Consider the following 13,386-nt stretch of genomic DNA (forward strand, 5'->3'; position numbering starts at 1 on the left):
CATGAGATCATGGAGCAACATAAGATTATGCCAAGGTTTCTGGTTTGGGTTACTACAAGGATAATGGTTCCTTCACAACGAGTGGGAGGAGAACAGGTGAGTAAGACTGGCTGACAGGGAACTGAGACGCATGTGGATGCCAGCCAAGTGGAAACAGCTGAACACAGAGCTTGGCGCTCAGGAGAGGAGACTGCAATCCTCCAAATGTGGATGAAAGAGAGTGATGGTGAGCAGAAGAGAAGAACACCCACCTGGCATCACTGCACCCAGAGGGATATTCACAGAGCTGATGGAAGAAGAGTCTGTAAAGGAACTGAAAAGAAGTAGGAGGAGAACTAGGAGAGAGTCTTGAGAAAATAGAAGTGTAGGGAAGAAAGGAGCTAATAACCACTGTTGAAAGGCTGTAGAGTGGTCACATTAAAGACCATAAAAGGCCCACTGCCTTTGACGATTAGGAGGCTTTGGGGACCTTTATTGGAACAGCCTTTGAGGAGTAATGAAGGCAGAGGACTGAGTTCAATAGGACTGAAGAATGAATAGGAGGTAAGGAAGTGCAGACACTGTTCCCAGTTTGGTAGTGAATGGAAGGAGCGAGCTGTGATAATGAGAGAGGAAGAAAAGTTTCTCCCATCTTATTGATCCTATTTTAAAAATGAAAGGAAGGTGCCAGTGGAGAAGACATTGAAACCATGGGAAACACAGGAGGTACCTGATGCATCAAGTTGCTGAAAGGCAGTTTAGCCTTAGAGAATAGGGCAGACGTTTAACTACGGGCAGAAATATTTGCAGGTAGAGGGTGAACAGGAGGATGAATCTTTTAAATGAAACATAGATTTTCTTTTAATGCCCCTAATTTCAGGTATTGATAATGGAATTAAGTGAGATTGATTTTGTTTGCTTTGTTTATTGATTCTGAACTCTAGCATTAGTAAAATATTGGAAACATTTTATTTTTGAGAAAAATAGGCTGAAAGTGATTTTAAAATTGCCCACCACACAATAGTTAGAACACAAATTACTAATATTAGAAAAATCCTTCAAGACAATCTTTCTTGTCTTTAAAAACTCACAAACAAGGAAGACATAGTGAACCCTAGATTACCCACATAACAAATTAAAATGCCAAAATGACTTCCTTGGCCAGCCAGTGTGTCTCTGGGCTGTCACTGACATCCTTTGGTGTGGGCTTAGGGAAGAAAAGCCAACATAATAGCATATGAAAAGATTAATTGGGATCCTAAAATGGCTGCTAAAAAACTTATGATATATTTTAGAGCCAAATATTAATGATATTTGAAAATTTTGATATTCTGGATCACCCATGCCAGATAGCAAATACTCATGATTAGAACAAATAATTAGTAGCTGGCTATGATTTAGTAGGGCTGATACGTTTCTACCCTTTCTGATCATTTTAACTGACAAAAAAAAATCTGAAAGATTAAACTGTTTGTAATATATTTTCAAAAATTCGTACTTTAACTTTCTCCAAATACAAGAGTATCAGCTCTAGTGAACTATGGAATAGCACTCAGTGTATTTGATTAGGGGCATATTATATATATATGTTGGTATAATCATTTGTCTTATCTAATGCGGGAAAAAAATAGCTCAGCAGTGGAGAAAAACGAGTGTAAGTTATAACTTCTCAACCTTGAGGATAAATTATTCTATTCAGAACACCCATTATATATTATGTATTTAGGAGATACTGCTAATTTAATAATTAAAATTATAATAATAGGGCTTCCCTGGTGGCGCAGTGGTTGAGAATCTGCCTGCCAATGCAGGGGACGCGGGTTCGAGCCCTGGTCTGGGAGGATCCCACATGCTGCGGAGCAACTGGGCCCGTGAGCCACAATTGCTGAGCCTGCGCGTCTGGAGCCTGTGCTCCGCAACAAGAGAGGCCGTGATAATGAGAGGCCCGCGCACCGCGATGAAGAGTGGCCCCCGCTTGTCGCAACTAGAGAAAGCCCTCGCGCAGAAACGAAGACCCAACACAGCCATAAATAAATAAATAAATAAATAAATAAATAAATAAATAAATAAACCCAAAGTTTAAAAAAAAAAAAAATTATAATAATACATTGTTTGGAAGAGATAACTCCTATAAGTCATTGTAGTATTACTTAGTTTAAAAAAAATGATAATCTATGAAGAAATAAACTGTAAAATATGCAAGATCTTCAGTGCCAAATGCAATCCCCATAGAAAGTATTTTCAACTTAAAAAAAACTGTATTCAATGGGTAAAACTAATGTAAAACTGACTTATTAACATATTTTCCTCCCATAATATAAAATTTCAATATTTAAGCAAGAAAAAAATTACTGAAAGGATGCACCATTCGTTCCCTCAGTACACACTGCTGTGGACTGAACTGTGTCCTTGCAAAATTCATATGCTGATGTTCTAAGCCCCAGTATGATGGTATTTGGGGATGTGACTTTGGGAGGCAGTTGGGTTTAGATGCAGTCATGAGGGTGGGGCCCTCATGATGGGATCAGTGTTCTCATAAGAAGAGACACCAGAGGGCCTTCCCTGGTGGCGCAGTGGTTAAGAATCCGCCTGCCAATGCAGGGGACACGGGTTCGAACCCTGGTCCGGGAAGATCCCGCTTGCCGTGGAGAAACTAAGCCCGTGCCTGCGCTCTAGAGCCTGTGAGCCACAACTACTGTGGCCGCGTGCCACAACTACTGAAGCCCACGCGCCTAGAGCCCCTGCTCTGCAACAAGAGAAGCCACCATAGGGAGAAGCCCACGCACTGCAACGAAGAGTAGCCCCTGCTCGCCACAACCAGAGAAAAGCCTGCACGCAGCAATGAAGACCCAACATAGCCAAAATAAAATTAATTAATTAAAATAAAAAGGAGACGAGACACCAGAGAGCTTGCTGTCTCTTTCTCTCTGCCATGTGAGAACACAGGTGGCCATCTGCAAGCCAGGAAGAGAGCCCTCATCAGAGCCTGACCAGGTTAGCACCTTTATCTTAGACTTCTAGCCTCCAGACTGTGAGAAATAAATATGTTTAAATCACCCAGTCTGTGGTATCTTGCTGTGGTAGCCCAAGCTGACCAATATAGACGCTGAGCTCTTGTGATGCGATGGGAGGGAGGGGGTAAGATATAAAGAGATGTAAGGCATGACCCCTGCCTTCAAGAGTCCCACAGTATAACTGGGGTGGGTAAGACACTTCCCAACCACATTAAGCCCATGAGGAAGTTGATGCAAAAGTAGCACTCAGATACTTTCTGCTTCTGTGAAGCTATTTCAAGGATCCTGTGTTTCTCAGAGTTGAAAGGAAAAAAATACTTTCTAAGTAAAAGAATAGTAAATTCACCATTTATGTAAAAAAAAAACCCAGAAATACCCAGAATTCTTCCTAATACCCTCATGAGAGAATAACATTCTTTAAACCTTTGTACCTTCACTGAAGAGAGAAAATGACTAATTCTCATGGTAGCCCATTTAGTGTAAAACTAAATGAAGACAAGGGATGACTAATAAGCATCAGTCACAGAGGAGGGAGATTTAGGGCAGGAAGTCACTTCCTCCCTCCTGCTCCCTTTACTTGGCTTCTGAATGATTAATAGTAAGAATTTTGGCTTCGCTCTACGAGACGATCCAGATGTGCACTGTAAACAGAACAACGCCTTCAGTCTGGGGAAATGATGTTTTATGCTTGTAAAAGCAGAAAACAAAAACAAATGAAAACAGAATAGAAGCCCCCTCCCGAGCCCTGTTGTCATTACAGTGATAAAATGCTCTACCTAGAGCACCCCTGTCCCTTTCCTCTCACATCACAGCAGCACGTCTCCTCTTTCAGGTCACGTCTTCCCCATAAAAGTGCTAAACTAATGCCGCTTAATGACAAATTAATGTCCATGAATAAAAAATACACCTCTAATAGCATAGAGTAATTTGCCATTACAATATCATCATTGGACATGCCCCTGGTTTAATACGATGTATTTAATTCATAACCTAATGAGTGATATATAAAAAGAGGGAGATGAACCCTGCAATTACATTTATGTGAGTCTGTCACCTTATTTGTAAAACCTTAGAGTCATTTACATTCAAATTAGAACAAATGAGTGATTTCACAAAGTGCAGTGATAAATGACCACAGCAGCCCAAGACAAAACTGTATTTCCTGTGAACACATTAACAGCTTCCTATTATTTGTTAAAAATTACAATGCATATTGCCCAGTGTGGTGTGAATAATGACTTTTTTACTGATTAGGTCAGAAAACTAATATGTAGCAAAATAAATAATTTTTCTTTTCATTTTTTCTGATTTTTGCTTTAAATTAACTACTGAATTCTGGTGGATTCACACTGCCACCTGCTGCCTAGGAGTAGCTACTAAAAGTATATTCCTATCAAAAGGAGTTAATTCACCACTTTGGTGGTCTTATTCAGAAAGTCTAGTGAGGGTTCTTTCTTGTCAATATATTTAAATTGCATTTCATAATAAAGGCCGATACTTGGCAAACAAAAAGAACACTTGCTAATCAAATAATAGGATATAGCATTTATTTGGGGGAGAGAGTACAAAATGTACAAACTTTTTTTTGAAAGCTAATTACAAAAAAGGACATTTTCAGCAAAGCATGTGTATCTCTTAATATATCACTTTCAGGGGATACAACACAAAGTCCAGTGGCCACTACCCCGATCTTATGACAGGGGAGGGTTTGGGAGGGTGGTGTGTGTGTGTGTGTGTATGTGTGTGTGTTCCCTACTCCTGACCCTTGGTACAATCTGAAGGCAATGACTGAAGGCTCTGCTTGTCACTCAGGATCTCTACCACCTAGTCTTCCCTCCCAATGACAAGTTCCAACATGAAAGGAAGGCCTTAGGGTCCAGAACAGAGCAGACTAGGAAAGGCATGAGGACTGGCGATGAGGTTGGGGAAGAAGAGGCCTGGCCTTGGAGACCAGGCTAAGGGTTTCTGCAGGTGAAATGATGCTGCCAAATGGTCATTAGGGGAGCTAGTAGACATTTCCAAACCCGATCAACATCCTAGTTCTGAATTTAAGTTTCTCCATCTGTAAAAATAAAAGAACTCTCACCTGCCTTAAGGGGTTGCTTAGCAGAGGAGAAATGGGAATGTTTGTGCAAAACACTCAATACAGATAGGCTCTCAATAAATGCTGGTTCTCTTTCCTGGGAAAGATAATGATGGCTCTGGGGACTATGGTTTGGCATAGATAGAGGATAGAAACAAGCAGACCCCTTAGGAGGAAATTATGAACTCTTATAACATATAGCTAATGACGGTGAGAGTCTAAAGAAAGGTAAGAAAATTAGCAACGGAGAAAAGAATCAGGTCTGAGAGATATCTGGTAGGTAGAATCAACCCAACTTGGTAATTGATTGGATATGGTGGTGAGGAAGGGGTCTGAGACTATGTCCAAATTTCTAGACAACTAACAGATTGATGGTACCATCAACAGAGAAAAGGGCAGGTTTTCTCATGTTAGGTTTGAATTGCCTGTGAGATGTTTAGGTAGAGATGTTCAGAAGCTAATTTTAAAAAAGGTTAGAAGAAAATCAAAGTTTGGGAAAACAAACTGTACTCAAAAAGTTTGTAATGTTTATCTGAGGGACTCGGTAAATCAGTAGACACATCAGAATCTCTCTATCCATAGCCCATCTCTCTGAGGATGGTCTGCAGAGATTCCTTTACAAGATTTAACAGAGTGAATGACATTCATGTAAACATGCATACACTGAAAAACAAGAAAACTTACGCGTTTTACTGGGCCCTTTTTATACACAAATATTGCTCTTTAATGAATTGGTTCATCTTTCTGATGAAATTTTTAAAAACAGCACAACGGACAAGGAAGAGCGGCAGAAGGAGGAAAAGGGAAAGAAGCGCCCACATTTTATGTGGGACTGAATCTCAGCAGATAAGTCTGACAGGGCATGGTTATTAATGATACATAACACGACAGGCTACACAGGACAGAGTCCTACAGAATTTCATTGCAAAGCAAGTGGGAAAGGATGCAAACTTGAGCAGTTGTCTGTAAATCCCTCATCTTGGGATGATGGGCTGTTATTGTAGCCATTCCCCTTGTAGCCACCCCACCCCAAATCATTTAGCTGCTTTCATTGCCAGGCTACCAGTTAATCTCAGCAACATGCACGGAGACCGTGTGTATTCTCAATGACAGGCCTGATTAGAGGGCCTGGAGCCAAAAATGAATACGGGGAAGACCTCACAGGCTGGGAAGCTAATTTGATGGCTGTCCTCACTGACAAGAGGGGCACTGCTCCTGTGGTGTGGGGTCCTGGCCCTCAGCAGCCTGCCAGAGGAAAAGCAAGAGAAAGAAGCCCACACAGTGGCCTCAAAGTGTCCCTTCCCTTGGCTGGGGGACAGCAGCGTCTGTCGAGCTGCAGCGTCTAGGCATGTGCAGAAGAAGCGTCAGGTCAATGCAATAGCCGATGGCCGCGGAAGCTCAGGGAGGCTTGGGGAGCTCAGGAAGTGCCCACCCAGCACTTCTCCTAGTATACGCTTCTTAATGCGCACTGGAGGACAGCAGGAGGTCTACTGAGAGCCGAGGTCTACCCTCCACATCTCTGAAATAATGGTAATTTGAGAACAACAAAACAATACCAGACACCTTAGGAAAACGGTTTCACAAACTCCTCATTGGGCAAAGTACCAAACAAGAATGGAGGATATATTAGCCTTGGCTGATGGGTCTTAATGTCTAAGTACATTTTAAGCACTGAAGATTTTTCATTTTAACAGAAAATATTTTATATACCCAATAAAATGATTCCATAGGAAATTAAAAATCAGTTGAGCAATAATACCAAAAATCGTAAATAGGTATAGTTATTTGACTATGTCAAAATATGAAAGCAGACTGACCCCTTCTGGTAATTTGATAATCCTAAAAGAGAGGCAGGGTATATATTTGAAAAGGAGTGACATAATGAAGGTTTCTGCATACACATGGTTTTGGTCCTTATAGTCCAAGTTTCCTTCTACAAGTTGGACATCTTGCAACATCACAGATAAAAAGGAAAAGGAAAGTTACATAAGAGAATGAAATGCAAACACTGGTGAAAAGACAGTGAAAATTCTAACCACTGCTCAAGCAGGCTAATAATAAATGAACTGTCCACAAAATACAGATGTATTTGCAAGCTACATTTTTTTCCTCAGCAAAATAATGAATTGCAAGAATTAAATTCCAAAGTGCACACAAGTCACCTGGTATCTCAACAGGTTCATCTGATGGGATAGGGAAAAATACCCATGAACTTCCAACGTTCATCGGGAATTCTCATTTAGAGAGAATTATAGGTTTAAGTTTACACACACACACACACACACACACACACACACACACACTGTATATATACTGTATTTTAATGTGCATCATGATAACTAACACTATAACCAAACTTTTGTCAACACACATCATTAATTATTACCTGCCATGGAAAAAGTCAATCAGGTGATGATGCAGAAAGCACAAGTTGCAATATTTGATGTAGAAATGTCAAATAAAAGTAATTTCAATTTCACAAGTCAAACACACACCTTTGAAGTCTTGTAACCTTTCTATGTTATTCCCATTTGTTACTTGCAGAAAGGGATTAAAACAGGTCTCCCATATCACCCAACAATATTGAGGGGAAAAGAAAGGAAAATAAGATAAAATAGTTAAACATTTACTGTTAGATTAAATATGCTGAGATAATGATAAAACTTTCATATGCTGTATTTGAACTGCTCCTTAGGTGAACATGGCTGACATTCCTCCCACTGTCTCCCTAGGAGACACTGGTTCCTATTTCCTGAGGTTGCTGGGGGGATGAAATAAGATGATAGATGAGAAAGAGCTTTGGAAATGACCTAATGAGTAACAGAAGTAAAGGCTATATTTAGAATTAGAGAAATTATTAGGAAGGAAATAACGTAATTAGGCAGAAAAAAAATAGGATTTTTCTACTTACTAATAACATGTCATGTGCACAAGGACAGTAGAATTAAATTATGTGGATTTATTATTTTTTAAAGTTTATTTTCACTGTTGTTATAATGCTGTAATAAATGCAAGTTAAAGGTCATACGAGTGGAATAAATGGGAGGATCTCAATGTAGGGGGTTAGTACTTAACTCTCTGCAAAATAAAAGAGACTCACATCCGTACTATCTACCTAAGATGTGCCATATCTTCCTATTGAAACAAAGGGTTTTCATCCAAGAAGAAAAAAAAGGTCTTTGGAATCAGAAAGGCCTACCACTCACCAGCTATGTCACTTTGGGCAAACTGGGTATATTTCACATCTTTGATTTTTTTTGCCTATAAAAATGTACATCGTTGTTGTGAGGACCAAATGTGAAGCATGGGTGAGCAAGCAGCAGGTGCTCGGTGAATGGGAGTTTTCTGTCCCTCCCCCTCGCAGAGCCTTTCCTGAAACCCTAGCAAATCAGGGCAAGAATGCACAGATCACTCATCATTTCTCCAGCATTTATTGCCCGGGAAGTTCATGCAGCAATTAATTATGTATGACTTCATGATATGTTAGCTACTGTTACTGAAATCTTAAATGACTAACCAACTTCTCATGCATTTCTGCAACCAGAGAGCATTGCTTCAAATCAAGACGCTTCCCAGCGTCATCTCCCAGGGCCCCAGTAGTGAACCCTGTGTGTGGTTGTTGAGTTACTCTGCCGCCCAAGGGTAGCGAGGTGGGCAGGGAGGGTCGGGGACAGGAAGTAGGACATGAGAGCTGCAGTTGCCCTCTTAGGAGCCTCTCAGCCTGTGTCCTGGAGAAATTCTACCACCACAGGCCACATTTCCCACCCACCCCCCCTTCCATTTTACCTGTCACTGGGCTCCAGTCGGTGGGGTACTGCAGGGAGAAGGAATGTGCAGGGTATACTAGCAGGATGCAAGCTCACATACCTGGATGAGATAGTGGGAACATAAATTGAGAAGCTCCAACAGCTGTAGGTGACTGCCAGCTGCTAACACATCCTGGATCACGCCTGGCTCCAACAAAATCTGTTTTTTTTTAATAAAAGAAAACTATCAGTTACTTAAAAATTAATACTTGCTTACTATGCAAATACACTGTATTTAAATTGCTGCTTAACATACTATATCTGAATTAATACTGTTCCTTATTATGGAAGTCAGTTCTTTTTTTTCTATTCTGATTAATGAGCTGTGGCCCTTATTCTAACAGCTAAGTTCTCATTTCCAATACTCATATCCGGTGTATAAGGCTCCATACTTAACCACTTATTTTTGTAGGAGGATATGAACATTTGCAAAGAACAATATAATAGTCTTCAAATTCAGTTTATGATGAATATAATCTTATAAACACAAAAGAACTGAATTTTAGTTTTTCGAAGTATATTTCAGAATGTTATTCTTCAGTAAATCACAGAAACAGTATGGTTAACACAGGTATTTTAGAGAAATGGGGCTTACAGTTCTCCTTGAAATACAGGACCAGAGGTGGCTATTACTCCATTTTACTTCTAAGTCCTACAATAGTAAACTTCAACCACAAAGTTTCATTTTTTTTCCTTCTCAATCTCAGATTCTCTAATCCTTTATGTTTCAAATAAAATATGTAGACATAGTATTTTCAGAACATAAAGGCATCACAGAGAAGCAAAACTTCCCAAATACACTGGTGATACCAATTCTTTTTTTTTCTGGTTAGGTCCAACTTTGTGCCTACTGCTGCCAGCTCTTGAGCTGGTGAATAGGGCTGGAGAAAAACACACAACTAAATTGACGAAATTCACTTTACATGCAAGACTGCCAGGCACAGGAGGCCTTTAGGGCTGCTCCAGGCATCCTAACTCATTTCCCGAGCCCAGTGATGCCCAAGGTCTAGTCTCTGGACCAGCATCAGCATCATCACCTGGGAACTCGTGAAAACTGCAAATTCCTGGGCACCTCCCCAGACCTAACTGAATCAGAAACTTTCAGGTGAGGCCCAGCAACTGATGTTTTGATGCAGGGAAGCCAGTGCTTCTGATGCAGGGAAGCCTGAAAAACACTGATGGGGTCAGCTCGCTCTCACCCTCTATTCCTTCTCACTCGCTCCTCTTTCCTCAATCCTCCACCTCCTCGTCTCTTTCCTTACTTCAACCTCACGATCTTCCCAAGGCTCCCACCACCAAGTCTACCAACCCACCTACTCATATCTGTACCAGCACATTTTCCTCTCCTCAGCACTCCCCTTGTGCACTAGATCCCATCTCCCTCTGCCTGATACCATCCCCTCTCGTTCCTGCGTCATCATCTGTTCTCTTCTACTGGATGATAACTCCCATCAGCATACAAACATGCCATTATAGCTCTTATCTTAAGACATAAAAATTCCCTCCCTTGAACCCACAGATCCGTCCATGCTCCCCTTCATAACAAAGTTCCTCAGGGAAGCTGTCTATACAAAACGCTGCTGTTTGCTATGTGCTGCTCTGTCTCAAACCCACTCCTGTTGAGTTTTGTTTCTACTGTTCCTCTAAAAATGCTCTCATCGAGGTCACCAGTGACCCCTAAAACTAACAGCCATTTCTCAGTATTTAATCTTACTCAAGCCAACAGCAGTTAGCAAAACTGACTACTCCTCTTCTGGAGTGATTTCTTCCCTTCCCTCTAGGACGACGCTCCCTCTCTTGGTTTCTTCTACTTCAATAACGAGTCCCTTTCCATCTCCTTCCCAACCTGTAAGCTTTGGAGATGCCCAGAGCTCAGTCCCCAGATCTCTTCTTTCCTCTCTCTACTTACTCCGCGGATGATATCATGGCTTTAAAATTATCTACACACTGATTACACTCAAATTTGTTTCTCCAGCCCCAAACTCACCCTTCAACTCCAGACTCTGATATTCAATTGCCTATTCTGTATCACCACTTGGATGTCTAATGGGCAGCTCAAACTCAACGTGCCCCAGACTGATCTCTTCATCCTCTCCACCAATCACCAAACCTGCTCCTACTCCAATCTCACCATTTCAGCGAACAGCAACTCTCAGTTATTTACACTAAAACCCCAGAGTCATTCTTGATTCCTCTTCTTTTCCTCACACCTCGCATCTCATCCATCAGCCACTCCTGTTAGCTCTATCTTCAAAATAGTTCCAGAATCCAATCACACTCAGTACCACTTCCATCCTTATCACTCTAGCCCAACTCACCGTCTTCCTAGATTTACTGTAATAGCCTCCTAACTAGTTGAACTGCTTTCTCCTTTGCCTCCTCGCACTGTTTTTTAATACTATGAATCAAACGGGTTCTTTAAAAACACAAATGAAATTGTCACTCTGTTATTCAGAACTCTCCAACTTTTTATCTCATTGAAAAAAAGAAAAATTCACTATACCATATAAGGTTCTTTGAATACGCTGAACACCTTAGTGTTTACAACTAGCTGTTTTCTCTGCCTGGATGGCTCTTCCTCAAGACATCAGAGAGGCTCACTCTCTCAGGTCCCTCAGACCTCTGCCCAGATATCATCTTATCTGAGAGGGCTTCTCTGACCATCCTATGTAAAACAGTACCCCACTCTCCACCACCCCTATTCCCAATCTCCTTACTTTGATTTATTCTTCTCTCAACATAGTACATATTTATTTGTCTATGTGATGATTTTCTGTTCCTCCACTCACTAGGATATAAGATCCAGGAGAGTAGGGACTTGGTCCGTTTTGTATACCCAGCACTTAGAACAATGCCAAACAAAAAGCTTTCACTTAATATTGATGAATTTACCTTACAATAATTTATTGATGAATTAATTTATATCTAGAATGTTTTTTAAAATTATTTATTTATTTTTTATTTATGGTCTCACCGCGCGCAGCATGCAGGATCTTAGTTCCCCAACCAGGGATCAAACCTGTACCCCCTTCATTGGAGGCTCGGAGTCTTAACCACTGGACTGCCAGGGAAGTCCTCTAGATATGTTTTTAAATTCAGAATTAATTTTATTAATTAGCCTAACATGAGAGGAGAGAGGGAAAAGGACTATATATACATTTTATTTCTGAACTATTAAAGAAGTGAAAAAGCTAAGCACGTGTGGCAAATATACCAACACTCATCTTATTCTGAAAATTCTTTATAGCTCCTTTCCTGTCTAGTCAGAGGGAGAAATCTGAATTTCTCCAACTCCTCACGGAGAGAGGTTTTGACTGACATTCAGGAAATTATTGCAGCTCCCTTCACAGGAGCAAGGATGCAGTGTGTTCTTACAGAACAGGCATGGCCTAAGGCACAGAATGGGGAATAGATGGATTAGAAAGGCTAGTCTTAGCCTTTAAATCCTGTCAGTTGCGCTTATTTCACACAACTGGCATTCATGATAACCTCTAAGGCTCGGTAATGCCAAGCACAAAGACAGATATCACAGAGAGACAAGATGAATATTCCACAGCACGTGTAACACGTCCAGCGGGCCAACTGGAGAAACCTCACAAGAGAAACCCATACTGGGATTGTTTTTGTCTTTGTTTCTTGTTTTTCGTTCTGTAGTTTTTTTTCATCTCTCATTATAACAGAAGTTTTTCTAAAAGATAAAGGGAGTGGTTTGAAAAAAACAAAAAACCTACCAGAAAAGCTGGGTCTCACTTATGGAAACAGAACCAGCATTTCCAAGTTCCACTTACACTAGTCTTTTAAATTCAGCTTTGTTGCTCTTTGGTGACTGGTTGTCCTCATGTACTTTTCCAGAGAATTTGTGTTTGGGCAGAAAAACAAAGGTCCAATCTCCTCACGAGATAGAGTATGGTGAATCTATCTACTGCCTAGAAGAACTGGGTGAAATGGCCTTTTGTAGAAGGAATGGCTTTCCCCCACGTCAGTTTATGGATGACAACTAAGATCGCTAAGTTTAAGTGCTGCAGAAACGCATACCCATCCACATCCAGTCTGGCACTCATAGCAGAAGAGACGGGAGGAAGGATCATTCCAGGACCACCCACAGGAGGGAAGGGTATCCCCTGACAGTTCAGAGCACAGAGTGGTGGAGGAGGAGCTTGACACATCTAGTCACTCATCAGACTGGAGGAGCTTAGCTCAGACAAGCCATCAACAGTGGACAAGGCAAATGTCTGAATAACAAAAGAGATCAAGAAATGCAGGATGTATAAAGCCAAGTGGTCCAGAAAGCAGTGGGGAAGACGAAAACCACTAAAGCCACCCAACTGGGCTGGGCATTGCCTCTCTCCTCAGCGATGCTCCCCTGCCTGGGTGGAGACAGAGGGGGGTGTCTTCAGATTGGACAAAGAGGTTCTGATGCAATTTCAGGTGGGGCACGGGTGCCTCTTGTTCATAGGCCATCTGTATGCAGTATGCTCTCACTGCCACCCACTCACACCTGACC

General features: G+C 41.2%; 1 protein-coding gene across 1 annotated transcript in view; it reads right to left on the minus strand.

Moving 5' to 3' along the window:
- Positions 1 to 13,386, minus strand: part of KLHL32 (kelch like family member 32) — a 237,904-nt gene that overhangs the window by 101,269 nt on the left and 123,249 nt on the right. Inside the window, exon 5 of the mRNA XM_061207178.1 lies at positions 8,944 to 9,042. Coding sequence (XP_061063161.1) covers positions 8,944 to 9,042 — 99 coding nt within the window. The remainder of the gene's footprint in view (positions 1 to 8,943; positions 9,043 to 13,386) is intronic.

This window comes from Eubalaena glacialis, chromosome 12 (assembly GCF_028564815.1).
Source record: "Eubalaena glacialis isolate mEubGla1 chromosome 12, mEubGla1.1.hap2.+ XY, whole genome shotgun sequence".
NCBI lineage: Eukaryota > Metazoa > Chordata > Mammalia > Artiodactyla > Balaenidae > Eubalaena > Eubalaena glacialis.